The sequence below is a fragment of the Prunus dulcis genome, chromosome 8, assembly GCF_902201215.1.
Source record: "Prunus dulcis chromosome 8, ALMONDv2, whole genome shotgun sequence".
Lineage (NCBI taxonomy): Eukaryota > Viridiplantae > Streptophyta > Magnoliopsida > Rosales > Rosaceae > Prunus > Prunus dulcis.
In genome coordinates, this window is record NC_047657.1 from 10552047 (window position 1) to 10571966 (window position 19920).

General features: G+C 38.0%; 3 protein-coding genes across 5 annotated transcripts in view; all 3 read left to right on the plus strand.

Annotated features, from left to right (window-relative positions):
- The first annotated feature begins 2415 nt into the window (after positions 1-2415).
- LOC117612248 (cyclic nucleotide-gated ion channel 1-like) lies at positions 2416-6714 on the plus strand. The gene is made up of 9 exons (XM_034341015.1): positions 2416-2745; positions 2868-3333; positions 3441-3644; positions 3873-4162; positions 4394-4508; positions 4589-4843; positions 5019-5623; positions 6225-6329; positions 6423-6714. The coding sequence occupies exons 1-9, from the start codon at positions 2633-2635 to the stop codon at positions 6547-6549; spliced, it is 2280 nt and encodes a 759-aa protein (XP_034196906.1). The 5' UTR covers positions 2416-2632; the 3' UTR covers positions 6550-6714.
- A 2786-nt stretch (positions 6715-9500) lies between these two features.
- On the plus strand, positions 9501-13557 carry LOC117612247 (cyclic nucleotide-gated ion channel 1-like). 3 transcript variants are annotated; one of them, XM_034341013.1, is made up of 8 exons: positions 9501-10281; positions 10373-10461; positions 10694-10838; positions 10946-11149; positions 11347-11636; positions 11874-11988; positions 12364-12606; positions 12754-13557. In XM_034341013.1, the coding sequence occupies exons 2-8, from the start codon at positions 10427-10429 to the stop codon at positions 13318-13320; spliced, it is 1599 nt and encodes a 532-aa protein (XP_034196904.1). In that variant the 5' UTR covers positions 9501-10281; positions 10373-10426; the 3' UTR covers positions 13321-13557. The 3 variants fall into 3 exon arrangements, with proteins under 3 accessions (XP_034196904.1, XP_034196905.1, XP_034196903.1); XM_034341014.1 differs by having other exon boundaries at positions 10253-10281; positions 10373-10838; XM_034341012.1 differs by lacking the exon at positions 9501-10281 and having other exon boundaries at positions 10389-10461; positions 10563-10838.
- A 5495-nt stretch (positions 13558-19052) lies between these two features.
- The window catches only part of LOC117638451 (glucan endo-1,3-beta-D-glucosidase-like), a 2981-nt gene continuing 2113 nt past the window's right edge, over positions 19053-19920 (plus strand). Inside the window, exons 1-2 of the mRNA XM_034373575.1 lie at positions 19053-19366; positions 19413-19584. Of these exons, the coding sequence (XP_034229466.1) occupies positions 19053-19366; positions 19413-19584 (486 nt within the window). The remainder of the gene's footprint in view (positions 19367-19412; positions 19585-19920) is intronic.

A 19920-nucleotide genomic window follows, 5' to 3' on the forward strand; every position in this document is an offset into this window, starting at 1 on the left:
TTATGGGCTGGATGAACCCCATCCAACAAATAATAATTTTAATCAAACCTTTTCACCTCCCCCTCCCCAAGTACTCACTCATTTGTGCTATTTGTGAGATTCGTAATTCCGTTTTTTATTCCATTTTGATATTAACGATGTGGAACGTGAAGAAATGTCTTATATAACAGTTCAAGTCTTTAGAGCATCTATAATGGACTCCTTAAATCGCATTCTTAGATAAATTTTAAGGAGGAATTGAAAAAATACAACTCCAACCATGCTCTATATCCACCTCCTAAAATATAGAGACCTCTAGGAGCTCTTAAATCTGAGGAGAGAGAAAGAACTCATAATGGCTCCCTATAATTTAATGTTGCTTTATTTAATGAGTACTAGCCCCTTGGTACATGCATGTGCCAATTGGTTTTCTTTTTTCTTTTTTTATTTTATTTTTAGAATTAAAAAAATATAACATAAGTAGTTATATTCCATAAAAGTATGACCGATTATCTGATTTTATTTTATTAATGCTAATTATTTTTTAATAGAGAGTGACCAATTAAAAAATAGTTATAGCATTTTTGACTCTCTAAGCTAAAATGCATGATTGGAATTTAAATTTTAGAGAAGCTCTTAAAATTACTTTTAAATATTTTTAACTAAATTTTAACTAAAAAATAAAAAACACGATTATAAATGTTTAGGGTGCTCAACTTTCTAACGTGGACATTTCTTTACATTCTTCTCAGACGTCCCCACACGGATGGACATTTCTTCAGATTTCCTACATACAGAGACTACAGATGGAGGCCAGCGACCGCCGAACTTTAAATTGACTAGCCCTCCCAAGGTCTTCCCTTGTAGTAGACTATATATATTGTTTTGTTTATGCATGAATTTTCCCTTGTAGACAATATTTAATCTCTGTCGAAGCACTCATTTTGCAAAATATTAACCGATGATCAGGTATTCAGAAGCATATATCCGCCCACATTTTACACAGACTAGAATCTAGATTAAAATTATATATAATATATATTTTTTATTATTGTATAATTAATTAAGTTTTCGATTCTCTATATTGCAGGAGGGGCTATTAATGGCCTCAGCAATTATGGAGATATCCCAAGAGATAGCTCTGGAGTTAGTTTCTTCTACTCTTCTAATTATATTATTTCTTAATTTCTCATCTTTTTTTATAATTTAAAGAAATAAAACTGTATTGAAACAATCTGATCTCATGTTTTTGTTATTTCAATCTGATCCTGTTTCAGAAGCCAATATTATATTGGGTATATTTCACTTTACCACCTGCAAGTTTTTCGAAATTCTAACTTTACTACACAAAGCTTTTATCTTTTTACTTTCATTCCCAACGGTTACTTTTACCATCAGTTCATGTTCTCAGTTAACCCATAAAATATAAGTAAATAAATAAATAAACTTACAAATACAAAAATTATCTAGCTGCCTCCACCTTCTTCTCCTCCATGCACACCACCATCTCCTCACCGTCTCTCTCTCTCTTCGGATGAACCCATTCGCAACCCCATCTCCAGATACAACCCCAAACAACCAAACCGCACAGCGAGGAAAGCCCAACCCAACCACCATTCCCAACACCCCCAGCGAACCAAATCACCCCTGCCTTGCGATTTCTCCCTCACTGCGCACACCACCCCATCCCCAAAATTCTCAGCACACCCAACCTCTTATTTTCCTCCCCAAATTCAACAATTTTTTTCCCAAATCCAAGACTAATTCAACGATTTTTTCTCCAATCCAACCACCAACGAATTCACCCTATGAGGACATTAGAGTACTACTACTTGATCTTCACAACCCCAATCATCAGCTTCAGTGTCTGATCTGAAAAAACACACACCCTTTGAAATACCCAGATCTGTAAAACACACACCCTTCCCCGACCCGCTCCCTCCCTCTCTCTCACCCTCTGTTTTCCTCTCTACCCAGACCACCCCCCAAGCCCAACGCCACCATACAACTACCCCTATCCCCACTCGAGATCCACCCCCAGCCCCAGCCTCACCCGAGACCATCCCCCAACCCCTGCCCAAATCTCAGCCCCTCCTCTATCTCTATTCCCTGTCGTTAGTTGCAGAGAGAGGACAGAGAGTTTTCAAAATTTTATTTGTAATTTTATGGTTTTTTATTTTTTTAATTGTTAATTGATCCTTTTATTATTATTATTATTTTATTTTTTTATCAGTTGATGTGGCACAATATGTCTATTTTTGATGGGTCATTCATTCTCATGTCATCAGTTAACAAATAACTTAATAGTTTGACTAATAGAGATATAAAAGTGATATAAAAATTAAATTTTCGATACGAAGTTAATACGAAAAAACCTTCATATAGCGAAGTCATAATTCTGAGAAACTTGCAAGTAGTAAAGTGAAATTTACCCAATTATATATGATCTGATTGTCTTCTTATTCAATGCCTCTCTTGAAGTTTCTTCTTCCTTTTTTGGTTGGATAAAATAAAGGGCCCATAATAAAGGCCCAATTTCTCTTGCCCATGTAAAGGCTCTCTCACACTAGACAAGGCTGATACCAGTTCTTTACTTTGTACTAATTACTGCCTTAATGTTGTTGATTCAACATGCATATACACGAGTTATAATATGAGTAGACGAAATCGTTTATTTTTCCTAATTCAATTTTGTGCATCAACATTTGTTTGTTATATCTTTTTCAGCATTATAGAACGTATACCAAGAGAATCGTCACTACGAAGGTAATAAAAACGAAAATACGCATGGATCCATAAAGAACCTTATATCATATAAAATTTAATTAGGGTTTTATTTATCTATATTTGTAGTACCTGATTTTGATATGTTTATGATGTGTTTTCAGTCGGGCAATTGAGGAATCTGCCACTGTAAATGAAGGTCATAGATCAAGTAGAGAATGGCCAAAAATAGTAAAGAGTATTTTTTATCGAGGTCGGTCATTTCTTCCAAAGTGGAAGAGGGCATTTTTAGCATCATGTGTATTTGGGGTCTTAATAGATCCGTTATTCTTTTATATTCCTATTGTCAACAAGGATAAGAAGTGCATCGGGTTGGACAAAAATTTGAAGGGAGCAGTTATTTCACTACGATCGACAATGGATATATTTTATGTAGTGAACATTGTTATTCAAATTTATATCGAACCTAAAGTTCCAACAGTTAGGGTCATGGGGAGATCATATATTCATACCATAGTTTTGACAAAAGGAACCATATTAGTTAAAGATGCTTTGGCAATGGCTAACAGGATTTGGAGGATCTCATCACATATCTTAATTGACATTTTAGCTGTTCTTCCCATTCCACAGGTATGAGAAAATTGGTTTACCAATCTCTCTTTTAAAAGTATTTGAAATTCGGATATGTGAGTATAAGCTAAATTAACTGTTGGCTTAATCCATTGCACTGTGTCCAGGCAGTGATCCACTTCTTCATGGACTCTAGTTCTTTGAATACGAGGAGGTTTTTGGCTTTTCTTGCTCTATTGCAATATGTACCACGAGTTCTTCGCATCTACTTATTGTGTACAAAATTCAACAAGACTCCTACTAGAGAGACTGAAATATGGATTTTATTTAAAGGCGCATTCAGTTTCTTTTTGTACATCCTTGCTAGTCATGTAAGTTTCAATGAATTCATATATTAATTTATCTCAAGTGATGCTCCATTTGGTTTCCAAGTTTTGGTTGGATTTCTTGGCTGGAAACCAAGTTCTCAAATTAATCAACCTTGTCACCAATTTATGAACAAAATAAACATAATTTAATTTCCTATGAATTATATACACTTTGTAGAAAATTTTCCCAAAAGTTTGTTTGCTAACTTATTAACTTGTTGATGTTCTTAGATATTTGGAGCTTTCTGGTACTTTTTAGCTATCCAGCGGGAGACGGCTTGCTGGCAAAATGCTTACCGAAATAACAATGGATGTGAAGCTACTACCTTCTACTGCAATGGTCGTACAATAAGAGACATCACATTTCTGGACGACTTATGCTCTATAAATCCACACAATACTAATGCAACACCCTTCTATTTTGGTATGTTTGATAAGGCTGTTCAGTCTGGTGTGTTGGAGTCAACAAATTTACCGAAAAAATTCTTTCATTGTTTCTGGTGGGGCTTGCGAAATCTAAGGTTTGAACATAATTTTGCATTACTGTATTTTTTAGAAGGAACAAATTTACAATTGTCTAGATTTAAAACATGTGGTTTTCCTAACGTTACTCTTTTACGTTGCCTAACATCACACACACATATGCATAAGTGGTGTTTTAACTTGTAATGTCTTTAACATAGACGACAGGTCTTAGAATATTTTATTACTTGCAGTACATTGAATATATTTCCTCTGTTTCGATTCTGCAGTTCTCTTGGGCAAAACCTCGAGACGAGTAACTATACATGGGAAAATATCTTTGCCATTTTTATTTCTCTAAGTGGCTTGCTCCTGGTTCTACTATCCCTCACTACAAATTTGAAGGTTGGTGCCAGAACTTCTAAATTAACTTAGGGCTCGTATGGGAATTAGGGTTAAAAGAACTCATGATTGTCGTGTAACAGATATGTATGGAGTTGGTAACTAGAACATCAGCGAAGATGAGAGTTATAAGGCAGCTGAAAATGAAAGATCTAGAGGTACAATTCTGGTTATCTGAAAATGACATCCCTAAGAATATGAAGGCGACCATCATGCAAAAGGTGCACAAACAACTTGAACAAAACAAAGATGTTCGTGTGGAGAATATCCTCTATATTCTTCCCTTGGAACAAAAGAGATTTATCAAGCGACATCTCTGCTGGCCTACAATGAAGAAAGTAAGTTCCCCCCCTCTCCAAAGCGTTCAATTTTTCATTATTTTAATTAGTAAAGGGAGTACTGAAATTCCAAAATAGTTGTCTCGTTTCTTATTAATTTTATAATTCGTAGTTTAGTTTTTCTTCGTTTAACATGTCGTACCGTTTAAGTTTTTAAATTAACATTTAAAATTAGGTTCCAATGCTTCGAGATATGGACGATCAAGTGTTGAAAGAAATCTTTGACAATCTCAAGCCAGTGAGCTATACAGAAGACAAATGTATAATTGGAGAGGGTGAACCACTTGTTAAAATGCTCATCATCACTCGAGGCATTATGTTGACCTACACAACTAACAATGGTGCTAGAAGAAGTAGTGGAGGTTCTTCAACCACCAAGTGTCTTGCCAAAGGTGATTTCTATGGAGAAGAACTTCTAACCTGGGCATCAACATTCTCCCCGCTTTCAGACTTACCCATCTCCACAACATTTGTCAAGTCCCTCACAAAAGTTGAAGCATTTGCGCTCATGGCCAATGACTTGAAGACTATAGCGTCTAAATTCTGGAGGCATTTTAGAACGGATGCTCGGATGCCGGTACATCTCTCTGCAAATCTTATACAAACCAATTGGCGCCGCTGCTATACAAGGAGGGNCCGGTGGTATAGCTTGAAAGAGCTGGAGATTGCGACGCGTGGATTTTCTCCAGAGAACGTGATTGAAGGAGGATACGACGTCGTTTTCAGAGGAATTTTGCAGGACGGCCATGTCGTGGCGGTCAAGAACCTTCTCAACGACGGGTACGTGTCTTTTTACTCAATTTCAAATCTTCCCCCTTTTTTTTTTTTTTTTTTTTAATCGAAATATTTCTTGAATCAATAACTAATATAGAGTAAACCTCGTTGGCTTCACTGAATCAATAACTAATATAGTAATCACTGTTTATACACTCAGTGACCTGCTTTTCTTTTGATTAAAAAAAATTAACTTTGCGCTTTTAACACTTTTATTCTTCTGTCTTTTTATTTTAATATCTTTACTATATACAATTTCAACTTTGTTCTTTCTTCATGCCTCATTGTTATGTCTGATCTTCAGAGCTTGTTTTCACTTTTCATCATTGATTTTCTACTTTTGATTGAGCAAATATTACTTTTTCATCGAAACATTCCCATTTTAATATTAAATATATTAAAATACCATACCAGAAACAATAGGAGCAAAAACATAAACAGTGCCGTGGCTCCATGATGGATGTTGAAAATTTTTCCTGTGAAATTAAATTATATGAAGTGCAGTTGCTTTTTTGCCATGAATGCAAATTTTCAGATTTGAACTTGGTCTTTGTATAACATATCTGTTAACTCAAAATTTAATTGCTGCTTGCCATCTTACATATAGGGGTCAGGCAGAGATACTGTTTAAGGCGGAAGTGGAAGCCATTGGTAAAGTAAAGCATAAGAACTTGGTGGGTCTAATTGGCTATTGTGCTGAAGGCCCTCAAAGGTAACTCTATTGTCATATCTTTTAGGTGAATTCAGATTAACCTGTTTCTTCCTCTAATTAACATGTCCATGGGGACTTCTACTGCTCTGCCAGGATGCTTGTATATGAATACATTGACAATGGCAATTTGGAGCAATGGTTGCACGGTGATGTTGGGCCTGTCAGCCCTCTGACCTGGGATATTCGAATGAAAATAGCTGTCGGTACAGCAAAAGGGTGAGATAATTCTGTATTCTTCTTGTTCATTTTCCTTGTATTTAACGATTATATGTCTCAGTATGACAGGATCTGTAACATATTGCACTGCTTTTGTCATTCTCACGATCTCCCTACTTTGGCTATGAAAATATATTATCCTTCATCACTATAAACCTATTCTTGTTTTTCTAACAGGCTGGACTACGATTTTGCAAATTTCTGTTCTCCTATCGCCAAGTGTATTCTGAGTTCCCACATGGCACATGGCAACTTATATCTCATTCTCCCAACACCAAGTCTATATACCTTTGTACCGGTCGAAAATTTGAGCAAAAGGAAATTGAAAGAAGAGATAAAAGGATGATTTTGAACTGATAGCACCCCTACGAACTACAGCAACAATGGCAATACTGATTTCTAATCACAAATTACTGCATTAAGCACTGAGAGGTTAATTCTCGAAGATAACAGATAAGGTTGAACATGATCTTGAAGTTCCACAACATTCAGTCAATTGTGTCAATATGGCGGCAGACGATTCAAAATTCAAACATATTTGATGTGACCAACAAAGAAGATAATAAAAATTGCACCACCTGAAAACTGACCAATTTGATTTGAATGATCGAAATCCAATTCTGTCAACTNCCCTTTTTTTTTTTTTGTGCTGAATTAAAAAGAATTGGGTTGGCTTTATTTTTCAAGAATATTAAGTTCACAGCATCTCCAACCAAGACGCGTTTGACCTTGTTATAGAGCATGCATGCTATATTTCTCATTCCTTATGTAATCGTACTGATACTTCCGGTTTCATAATTTGTTTAGTAACCCAAGTCTTTCAATGCAGAGTACGTACTACAGCTAATCAAAAGGCCCAGTTTTGTTCTCTTTATTCAAAAATAGCATGCCATATTATTTTTATTTTTGTGTATTTATACAACCGATATTAAGGAGGGAGAATCGAACCGAATAACCTCCTCAGATATAGGGACAAAGGTTCGTGACCACTTAAGTTATAACTCCCTTACTTGCATAGCATATTATTAATATATAATATACACCGGCAGCACATAAGGATAAGGCACTTTTAATAAGAAGAGGAGGAAGGAGAAGAAGAATGGCACAGCAGAGCTAAGAAACAAAAACCTGATTGGTACGGCGCATAGCAGCAGCCTCGATACGCTTGGTAATGTTGGCAGTGAAGCAAAACCTTCATTTCGGGTTCTTGACAACGCTGCAAAGGTTCCTCCATTTCTGTAACGTTTCTTCAGACGAATGCTTTGCCTTCATTTCCCCGAACTCTTGCAAATAACTCTCCATCATTACCTTTCTTTCACCTCTTTACTGAACTAGTAAAAATGTGCATCAAAGTTCAGAAATGAGCAGCACGGCAAAGAGAGTAGAAAAAAGCACTTTTCAGAAAGGGAAGTTTCAGTGACATTTCTGAGAAGGATCAAAGATAGTTAGGTGGGGACCTAAGAAGCACGGATACGGATACGGATACGGATACGGCGATACGATACGACACGACAAGGAGATACAGACAATTTCTAAAAACTAGGATACGATACGTTATGGATACGGTTGTTAAAAATATATATTAATAAATATATATAACCTAAAATATATTTTAAATAAATTATAAATTATAAATTATAAATATAGTATAGCATTTTGGGCTTTCTTTTCCGATTCTTTATATTTTTGGGCATGTATAGCTTTTTCCACCCAAATACATCATTACCCAAAGCCCATTTTAATACTTCTGCTTGAGACTCAAACCCATAAACAGATCTATGAAAATATATATATATATATATATATATATATTACAAATCCTGCTTTAGCAAACGATGTCGTCACTTGAGATCAGTCTGACATCTTCTTCTTCTCTCCCTCTCTGTCTCTCTGTCTCTCTCCCTCTCTCTCCCCCCTCCAGCCTGACATCTTCTTCTTCCCTCCCTCCCTCTCGCCCTCCCTTCAGTCTGACATCTTCTTCTTTTTCTTCCCCCTCCCTCCCTCTTCACACGCAGCGCCCATGGGTTCCTCAACAGCCCCTCAACGGCAAACTTCGCTCGGAGGTTTGTATCCGAAAAGTCAGATACTCATGTCTGGAATGTTGGATACTCGTATCCGTTTGTCAACTAACGTATCTGTTGATTGCGATACGTATCCAACGCGTGTTGGACCGTATCCGAAGCGTATCGTATCCAAACGGGTATTCGATACAGAATACGCCACTAAATTGGCGTATCCATGCTTCTTAGGTGGGGACTTGACAAAAAGAAAATGGAATAGCATTGTGTTCAATTTGAGGCAAAATGAGTTGCTAACTGCCTATTGGTTATTGGATGCGGAAACTTATGTGGATGGGGGAAGTGTTCTGTTCAAAAGATCCATTGAAGTTTTCTAGAAGTCTCTACGGTGTGCATGGCTTGAGTTAAGGTCACTACCATATGTCTGCAACCATAGTGACCATATGGTTGCAGACATATCCTTATTCCTTTCTTAAGTTTCTCCACTCTCAATATATATCCCACACAGGGACAAGGATATGTCTGCAACCGCTGGGGGAACGAACTTTATTATATATAAAATAAAAAATTATAAAAAAATTTCCAAAATTCCTCAGATATGAAGGAGAACACTTTGCAAATGTAAAAAATTCCTTAAGAAATCCAAAAAGAAATAAGGGCATTTTTGTCTATTTTAGCTTCTTTTACAAATATTTCTCTCTCTTTTGGCCTTTTTCAAAATGTTCCAAAATATTAGTGGAAGTATGAAAGCAATAGTAAAAATAAATGTTGAGAATGAAAATGAGAAGAAAAAACTTCATGTAGTAAAGTCAGAAAACTTTCACTTTTGGAAAAAGTCAAAATTTTTTTAAAGAAGACAGAAAAACCTCTTAATTTTCAAACCAAAGATATGTAAATGTAAGACTAATTCAAACCAAAGATATGTAAAAAACCTCACTGTGCACGCCACCCCATCCCCAAAATTCTCAGCACATCAACCTCTTATTTTCCTCCCCAAATTCAACAATTTTTTTTCCCAAATCCAAGACTAATTCAACGAATTTTTCTCCAATCCAACCACCAATGAATTCACCCTATGAGGACATTAGAGTACTACTTGATCATCACAACCCCTATCATCAGCTTCAGTGTCTGATCTGAAAAAACACACACCCTTTGAAATTTAGAACAATACCCAGATCTGTAAAACACACACCCTTCCCCGACCCGCTCCCTCCCTCTCTCTCACCCTCTGTTTTTCTCTCTCCTCACCCCACCACCCTGTGTCGTTATTTGCAGAGAGAGGAGGGAGAGTTTTCAAAAATTTATTTTTAATTTATAATTAATTTATAATTTTTTAATTGTTAATTGATTCTTTTAATTTATTTTATCTATTTTATTTTATTTTATCAGTTGATGTGGCTATTATATATGATCTGATTGTCTTCTTATTCAATGACTCTCTTGAAGTTTCTTCTTTCTTTTTTGGTTGGATAAATTTCTCTTGCCTATGTAAAGGCTCTCTCGCACTAGACAAGGCAGATACTAGTTCTTTACTTTGTACTAATTACTGCCTTAATCTTGTTGATCCAATATGCGTATACACATGTTATAATATGAGTTGACTATATCCTTTATTTTTCTCCCTTTTTGATCTAATTTTGTGCATCAACATTTGATTGTTATATCTTTTTCAGCATCGAAGAACTTACTGCACCAAGAGAATTGTCACTACCAAGGTAAGCAAAACGAACGAACGCATGGATCCATATAAAATTTAATATATTTTTAGTACCTGATTTTGATATGTTGTTTATGATGTGTTTTCAGTTGGGCAGTTGAGAAATCTGCCACTGGAAATGAAGGTGATAGACCAAGGAGAGGATGGCCAACAATAGTAGAGAGCATTTTTTATCGAGGTCGGTCATTTCTTCCAAACTGGAAGAGGGCATTTTTAGCATCATGTGTATTTGGGGTCTTAATAGATCCGTTATTCTTTTATATTCCTATTGTCAACAAGGATAAGAAGTGCATCGGGTTGGACAACAGTTTGAAAGGAGTGGTTATGTCACTACGATCGACAATGGATCTATTTTATGCAGTGAATATTTTTATTCAAATTTATATCGAACCTAAAGTTCCAACATTTAGGGTCATGGGGAGATCATATCTCCATACCATAGTTTTGACAAAAGGAACCATATTAGTTGAAGATGCTTTGGCAATGGCTAACAGGATTTGGAGGATCTCATCACACATCTTAATTGACATTTTATCGGTTCTTCCCATTCCACAGGTATGAGAAAATTAGTTTACCAATCTCTCGTTTAAAAGTATTTGAAATTCGGATGTGTGAATATAAGCTAAATTAACTGTTGGCTTAATCCATTGCACTGTGTCCAGGCAGTGATCCTTATCTTCATGCACTCTAGTTCTTTGAATACGAGGAAGTTTTTGGCTTTTCTGGCTCTGTTACAGTATGTACCACGAGTTCTTCGTATCTACTTATTGTGTACCAAACTCAACCAGCCTCCTGCTAGAGGGACTGAGATATGGATTTTATTTCAAGGCGCTTTTAGTTTCTTTTTGTACATCCTTGCTAGTCATGTAAGTTTCAATCTTCATGTAGTAATTTATCTCAAGTGATGCTCCATTTAGTTTCCAAGTTTTGGTTGGATTTCTTGGCTGGAAACCTTGTCACCAATTTATGAACAAAATGAACATCATTTAATTTCCTATGAATTATATATACTTTGCAGAAACTTTTCTCAAAAGTTTGTTCACTAACTTGTTGATGTTCTTAGGTATTTGGAGCTTTCTGGTACTTTTTAGCTATCCAGCGAGAGAAGGCTTGCTGGCAAAATGCTTGTCGAAACAACAATGGATGTCAAGCTACTACCTTCTACTGCAATGGTCGTTCAATCAGAAACATCACATTTCTGGACGACTTATGCTCTATGAATCCACACAATACTAATGCAACACCCTTCGATTTTGGTATGTTTGTTGAGGCTGTCCAGTCTGGTGTGTTGGAGTCAACAAATTTACCGAATAAATTCTTTCATTGTTTCTGGTGGGGCTTGCGAAATCTAAGGTTTGAACATAATTTTGCATTACTGTATTTTTTAGAAGGAACAAATTTACAACTGTCTGGATCCTAACGTTACTCTTTTACGTTGCCTAACATCACACACACATATGTATAAATGGTGTTTTAACTTGTAATGTCTTTAACATAGACGAGAGGTCCTAGAATATTTTATTACTTGCAGCACATTGAATTTATTACTTGCAGTACATTGAATATGTTTCTTCTGTTTCGAATCTGCAGTTCTCTCGGGCAAAACCTCGAGACGAGTAACTATACATGGGAAAATATCTTTGCCATTTTTATTTCTCTAAGTGGCTTGCTCCTGGTTCTACTATACCTCCCTACAAATTTGAAGGTTGGTGCCAGAACTTCTAAATTAAACATAATGTATCTTAATTAACTTAGGGTTCGTATGGGAGTGGTTCTGGATAAGCAAAAAATACTTCTCCATAGAATCACTTTAAGTAGTTTTAAGTGATTTTCTGGAGAATGACATAAGATATGCTTCTCCAAACGGGCTCTTGGAGTTTTGTTGTAAGGATCTCAATCTTGGAGTTCATCAAACAATTATTTTGGCTTAATAAAGCTAGATGGTGATATTTTTATGAAAAATAAAATGAAAAAATTATATAGAGACTAGATGTCGTTTGACAAAATGGTCATTGGCAAAAGCTAGATGGTGTTGACATGGAAATTAGGGTTAAAAGAACTCATGATTGTCATGTAACAGATATGTATGGAGTTGGTAACTAGAACATCAGCCAAGATGCGGCCGCTGAAAAGGAAAGATCTAGAGGTACAACTCTGGTTATCTGAAAATGACATCCCTAAGGATATGAAGGCGCCCATCATGCAAAAGGTGCACAAACTTGAACAAAACACAGATGTTCATGTGGAGAATATCCTCTCTATTCTTCCCTTGGAAGAAAAGAGATTTATTAAGCGACATCTCTGCTGGCCTACAATGAACAAAGTAAGTTTCCCTCATCTCCAAAGTGTTCAATTATTCTTCTCACCAGAGTCTCCAATTTGACATTATTAATTTTATAATTCGTAGTTTAGTTTTTCTTCGTTTAACATGTCGTACCGTTTAAGTTTTTAAATTAACATTTAAAATTAGGTTCCAATGCTTCGAGATATGGACGATCAAGTGTTGAAAGAAATCTTTGACAATCTCAAGCCAGTGAGCTATACAGAAGACAAATGTATAATTGGAGAGGGTGAACCACTTGTTAAAATGCTCATCATCACTCGAGGCATTTTGTTGACCTACACAACTAACAATGGTGCTAGAAGAAGTAGTGGAGGTTCTTCAACCACCACCAAGCGTCTTGCCAAAGGTGATTTCTGTGGAGAAGAACTTCTAACCTGGGCATCAACATTCTCCCCGCTTTCAGACTTACCCATCTCCACAACATTTGTCAAGTCCCTCACAAAAGTTGAAGCATTTGCGCTCATGGCCAATGACTTGAAGATTATAGCGTCTAAATTCTGGAGGCATTTTAGCATGGATGCTCGGATGCCGGTACATCTTGCTGCAAATCTTATACAAACCAACTGGCGCCGCCGCAATACAAGGGGTGCTATACCGAATCCTCTAAGCTCCAGCGAGGAGTTCCGGTTGATGACTATTATGACTCATCCGGTCCACTTGAAGAAAGGGGAGAAGGAGGAGGAAGAAGGGTAGTGAGGACAGTGGTTGCTGAGATTGACGGAACGAGAGGCGAAGAGCATGAGGTGTCGGTCGTGGGCCTCTTCTGGGTTAATTTCGTGGTCGTCAGAGGTGGAGAGGTTGATGCTGGTTTGGGTTGTGGAGGACGGGGTTGCCGACGCTGGGGTTGGATGGTGTTCGTGTTCTGGGATTTTATTTCTTTACTTCAATTTCTTTTGTCAAACATGTATTTTAATATATTTTAGTTTTTTTTTTTTTTTTTAAAAGAAAGGGCTGGAGCTTGTATTTTAATTTTTTTTTTATAGGCTTTTTATCACAAATGGTTCTTAACGTTTACGATTTTATCACGAATGGTCCTTGATGTATTTTTGTGACACTAATAGTCCTTAACGTTAGTGCTTTTTATCACAAATGGTCACTCCATTAAAAATTCTGTTAAGTGTAATAAGTGGAGCTCATATGTCCAATCACATCGTGACATGTGGATTAAATAAATAAAGAAATAATTTTTTTTAATTTTATGAAAATCCATTCTCTCTCTATCGCTCTCCCCCTCCCCTCTGCCCTCTCTCCTCCCTGTGCTCTCCCTCTCCCTTTGTTTTTTTTTTTCCTTGCCTCTACAGCCCGACCACCCCATGCCCACCCACTCGCTACCTACCCCTCTCCCTCTGTATATTTTGTAAAATAATCACTTGCACAAGGTAGTTTCACATTTCCTTTTACACAAATATTTATTCAAACAACTTAAAATAATTAAAAACAGAGGGGGAGAGTAGAGGAGGAGAGAAAATACAGTGGGAGAGGGTAGGGGAGTTGGGCATGGGTTGTAGTTTGCGGGTGGCTGTGTTAAAAAAACAGAGACCAATAAACGAATCCCAAAGACCATTTTTTCTTGCAGGTGGCAGGCAATGGGCAAGAAAAAAACAAGGAGAATATGCTGATATAATCAGTTTTCACAAGTGGTGTTCTGAAATGATCAGGCTACAAATTGTGTTCTGATATAATCACTTGTGAACGTGAAATGACCAAACTGCCCTCCATATAAAAGCACATGTATCAACCCGTTATTGGCCTCTGATTGGCGACCTAACGCATCTGGCTTCTCTCCCTTTCTCAGCGCTCAGTCACGGTTCTCATCCTCTCTCGGCGGTTTCTGTGTCCATCGACCACCACCACTCTATTTCTCCCTGTGTCACGAAAACCTAAGCAGCACTTTGTCGTTCTCTGTCTGCAGTCAATGTTAGGGTTTGGTGAGGGGGCTCTTGATGGTGAAAGAGAGGGTTTAATCGCGAAATGCTCTCTCCCTTAAACGATGTCTCAATTCCGTCTAAGTTCGAGTCTTGAATCGACGTCGTTCTCTTCTTCTCTGCTCCTTGAGGGCCTAAAAAAACCCTAAATTTTGGTTTCGGTTAGGAATTTGTTCACAAACGTCCTCCTCCTTCTCAATCCTGTGAGACTCGGTTAGGACAAAAGTCGGGATTTGCTGTAGGTGTTGCTTGGAATTCGAATTCGGTTCTGTGCAGAGAAGGAGTGATTCTAAGGTGGGTTTTGTATTTGTTATTGACTAGTTTGTGTTTTTGTATGGTTATCATTTGAGAAGGATAATTTCACTAACTTGTGACTGAATTTGTGAAGTTTAGTAATTAGAGATATTGCAATAATAATGTAATTTAACTGTGAAGTAGATCATGCTGGGATGAAACTTGTATTGGTGTATTGATTTTGCTCTATGGACGATGAAGTGCCTCAAATTGCTATTTGTCATATACGATTGGTTCGTTTGTGATGCTTGTTTTCACTTCCATTTTATGAGTCATATTTAGTGTGGGAAATTATTCTGGTGGCAAGGGCTATTCCATTATAACACACCATTACCTCAGTAGGCCGTGAATTAGGTGTTGAGTAATAATGCACAAGTAAATTTGTTGGTATCATTGGTGTTTCAGCACGTAGTAGCATATTTTGCACCATTCCAGTGTTAATGGTTAATTATGTGATTTTGAAATACTAAAGTTAGTTGCCGTGGAAATTTTCTGTTCCCTGTGGTATAAAACGTGCTAAATTGTGTTGTTATTCCTTGCTTGCAGCTTGTGATATATGTCTGAAAATGGTATTTTATGGGGCTTCAGTATTTGTTTAGAAATTGCATGTTCATCCATCTAGGTTTAGCAGTTGCAGTTGCAGTAACATTTTGACGTGTCTAGTTTGCACACAGAGTCCATAACTGTGAATTCTGATGTTCCATGTGTGGTACTGTATTGCATATGACTAGACATGTATATAACTATGGTCATGAGTAGATTTTAGTAGGCATTGATGCATTTGGAGTAATTATTGTAGCCATTTCGCCCAAACCCTGTATGAAGTGGATCCGTGGTTGATGAAATTGTTTTCAGACTTGGGTGGTATTTGGTTTTTTGATGGAATGGGATGTACATTTGGCAGAAGGGAATGTAGATAAGAGGAGAGTGTGGAGAGAGTTGGAGAGTAGAAAAGAGGCTTAAAAACATTTATGGTTTTATCAAATGTATATACATATATCAAAATGGGTTGAAAGTATTAGTTTGAGTAATGTACGTATGAAATATGGGTAACCAATGATCCATATGTATGATGTTGTTGTGCAGGGAACTTGAGAATGGCTTGTAAAGCAAAGCTTATGATTCCTGAGGATGAGAAGTACGAAGGAAAGCCATATGCCCTTTCACACACAAGGACCGCTATTACAACAATAAAGGCGAAGTTGAATACGCAGCAGTTACAGAGGTTCGAGGGAAGTTGTTTTGGTCATCTATTACTGATAGAGGACCTGAAGTGGAATTCACAAATTGTCCACGGCCTGTTGATGAGGAAGGCTGATCCTAAGACAGTTACACAGGTGAACGGGATAAAATTCATTGTGGGTAACAAGTTGATACAATTCCCAGCCCAACAATTTTGCCTCATCACGGGGCTAAGGTTCGGAAAGCTCCCTTTCATTCCGAAGGCGACAAATGAAAATTGCTCGTTGAAGCGAAAATACTTCAGCACCAATAAACCTGCCACCCTTTTGGACCTACACACCGCCTTCATCGAGTGCACAGATGATGAGGAGGCGTTAAAGCTTGGAATGGTCTATTTTGCCAATTTTGTTCTATTGGGTACTGAAAAGCATGTGCTTATTGACATGCTCTATTTGAAGTTGGCTGAAGACCTAGAGGAGTTTGACAAGTATCCATGGGGCGCAGTGTCATATGCAATGACAAATGCTTCACTGTTGAGGGCAGTTTGTGCTGAATACCAACGAGTCAAAGTGCCCCAAAAAAGAAAAATGCCCAAACAACGTGGAAAGAGAGCGCAGACAAGAATGCGAAGTGGTAGACCAAGAGAGCACATCATAAGGGGGTTTGGCTTCGCTCTTCAGGTGAACACATATCCAGCAATTAACTATTTGATGTAAATACATTTACAGATATTGATGTTTCATTGTTGTGAACAGATTTGGGCTTTTGAAGTGTTCCTAGCATTGGAAGCATTGCATTTCACGGTCCATGAAGACAATAGGCACATCCCTCGAATATTACATTGGAGGAGCAACACGGTGGCCCGTTTTCGGGAGGTTATGAGTCAGGTTTTTGAAAACTTTGAGGTTAGATCTGTTTGTATCAGTGATGTTATGATTAGGAAAAAGTACAAAGTTAACTTATTTTTTTTTTTTTTGTGTTTCAATTGGAGGTTGATGTGCAACTTCTCCGGCCAACAGATATTGAGAAGCAACAACCTTACTGGAGTTGGGGTGATGATGACAACGAAGAACCAATGGTTGAATTATTTGGGGATGAGGCCGAAGAAAAAACCGGCACTTCTAGTGAAGAAAAAGACGCGGATGTTGAGGAAACAGCCACCCTTCCCTCCTCTTCTAAGGTGAGCATGACCTTTTTCCAATGTTGTGAAAATATAGCGAATACGATAGGAATGAAGTGGAAATAGTTTCCTTGTTTTTTGTAAGCTTTCTAACTGTTGCATTATAACTGTATGCAGGCCAAAGGGTCTGTTAATGACGTTCGCAGTTTGAAGCATCAATTACGCAGCACTAAGGATGAGTTGGCTAAGCTACGTAGTTCAAATCGGGGGCTTAGGAACAGAGTTCGGGACTTGGAAGCTATTGTACAGAAGAACTGTTTGAAGCATGAGAACGAGTGTGACAGAAATAAAAAGGCTATTCGGGATTTGACCCTAAAAATTGCTGAAGTCAAACATTATTTGAAGTTGGAGACGGAGGAGTTAAAAAAAAAATTATGGTGGAGAAGCCCATGAGGAAGTCTGTACTGCCCAGATGAATGACGGAGGGCAGAATGATTTGTCACCCGTAAATGAACCTACTAGTCCGACTACAGCAGCACCTAAAATGGACACTCAAGTTCCAGCTGATGGAGTAGAACCCTTCCCAGGCATGCATACAGAACAGGGTGAAATGGAAGCAGCAGTCTGTGGTGATGGAGTGGAACGCTTTCCAGCCTCAGATCAAGAAGGGGCTGCAAGGGAAGCAGAAGTCCCTGCTGATGGAGTGGAACCCTTACCAGCCATGGAAGTCATAGACACTGAAATTGAAACTTCAGTTCGTGAGAGGCAAGTGGACCAACAACCTCACAAGGTTCCTACCTCTGAAGATGTGAAGCTTCCTAGTGTTGAAGATGCCCTCCTTCCTACTCCGGAAGATGGGAATGGGTATAGAGTTATTTGTAAAACAATGTTACATTTGTTACAGGATTGGAAGAAGACAGAAATTGAGGGGGTGGGATGCAAGGTCAGGCCTCCCATGAAATGTAACATAACTGTGGTTGGTGATGAAGGGGATGAAGGGGACAACGAGGCTACTGCCACGGTTCGGAAACCAGATGGTGAAGGCAAAGGGTGCAGACTTAAGTGGGCTGCGACACCATTGTTGAGTCCATTCACCGATCCCTCCAGGAAAAAGAGGAAGGTTACTGATTTGCATGCACAGACACCTCAGCCCCGCTTTGATCCAACAAAACCCGTGGCCATGGACGATGTGAAGGCTATCATACAACTTTGCAGGGCTTGGAAAACTGACATCAGGATAGGATTTGTATCTTGGCAAAACCATTTTACTTGTTTTTTGATGTATGCAAACAATTTATACACAGCTATACTATACATGTGTGTGTCATTGTCATATTATACAAGGTGTTCCACTTGTCTATTATATTTCAATTTACCTTTGCAAGTGTTGTTTTTGTAGTGCGGAGCTGGAGCTCGAACCATTTGAAGTTGGGGCAGATTTTTTTTACAAACTTTTAGATGAAACTGCATGGATGAGCTCGAGGGTAACAATTTGAACCCGGCTTTATTTCGATCAATCTCTTATTTGATGACATTGACTATGTGTCATTTGTTGTGATATTGACGCGGTTGTTGTGTTCTGAAATAGCAGCACCTTGACATGGCCATGTTTCTAATACGCAAAAGACAACTCTCTCATCCGCAACTATTTAGAAGGGAGTGGACAACCGCCGAGTTTTGTCTGCAGGTATTTTTGTATCCATATTATGTGTCACTGCAGTTCTTGCATTGGTAGGAGTCATGTAGGTCTCTCCTTTTGGTGCTTTGGTTTGGTTTTATGTAACGTGTCTTTCACACTTGGTTGCAGCAATTTTTACAGCCGTTTGCAATGCCAAGTGGGAAACGAGTCACGAGGAAACAATCTGCTGCAAGGACCGTTGACCCTCCCCCTAACTACCTCAAAAATGTACACCACTTTGTCAATGGGTCAAGGCAACTATCTCCCATATAATGTTCGACAGTCCCATTGGGTGGCAGTAGAAGTCGACTTTGTGCGACATACTGTCACTGTCTATGACTCGTATTCTGATTTTACCTCCAACAGTATGCTTGTCCGATTCATGGAGCCTATTACCCATACGCTTGCAAAGGTGCTGCATGAAATGAGGTTTTATGAGAAATCGGAGGTTGAAGCGGTGAAGAGAAAGGGGACTGACATGTCAAACTTTAACCCATTCACAATTTGCAGAATTTCCGATGTTCCTCAACAAAGTGATGGGTAAGCTGTGTTCTTTTAAATCACTATACTCGGATGTTATCAATAGGTGCACTTCTAACTTGTCCACTGCTCGGGTGGACAGTACTTCATGTGGCATTATGACAGTCAAATATATTGAGTACCTTAGTGCCGGCATTCCTTTACATACCATTGACCCATCCAAGTTTGGCTACTACCGATTGAAGCTTGCAATCGAGGCTTTCAGGGGGGGGGCCTATGTATGAGGTAAAAGTCCTAATCTGACCTCATTGCTGCTTTATTGTTAACTACTGCCTTTGGAATTGCATTGTTATTTACTTCATTGTAGTTACGTCGTACGTACTCACCTATGATGTCAGTGTTCATTTAAGAGAACTTACATTATGTTGGGAACTTGTCCAACTGTGATTACTAAAAATGGCTACTTTTGTTCTTCAAAGTTTAGGGTATTGGGGATTTGAACACTATAGATGGTAATGTCAATGTTTCACAACTGGCATCTGATTTACGTATGTCATATGTTCTAAACTCCGACTGTGTGTAATCCAAAACTTGTTTCATGTTCTTTATGAAAG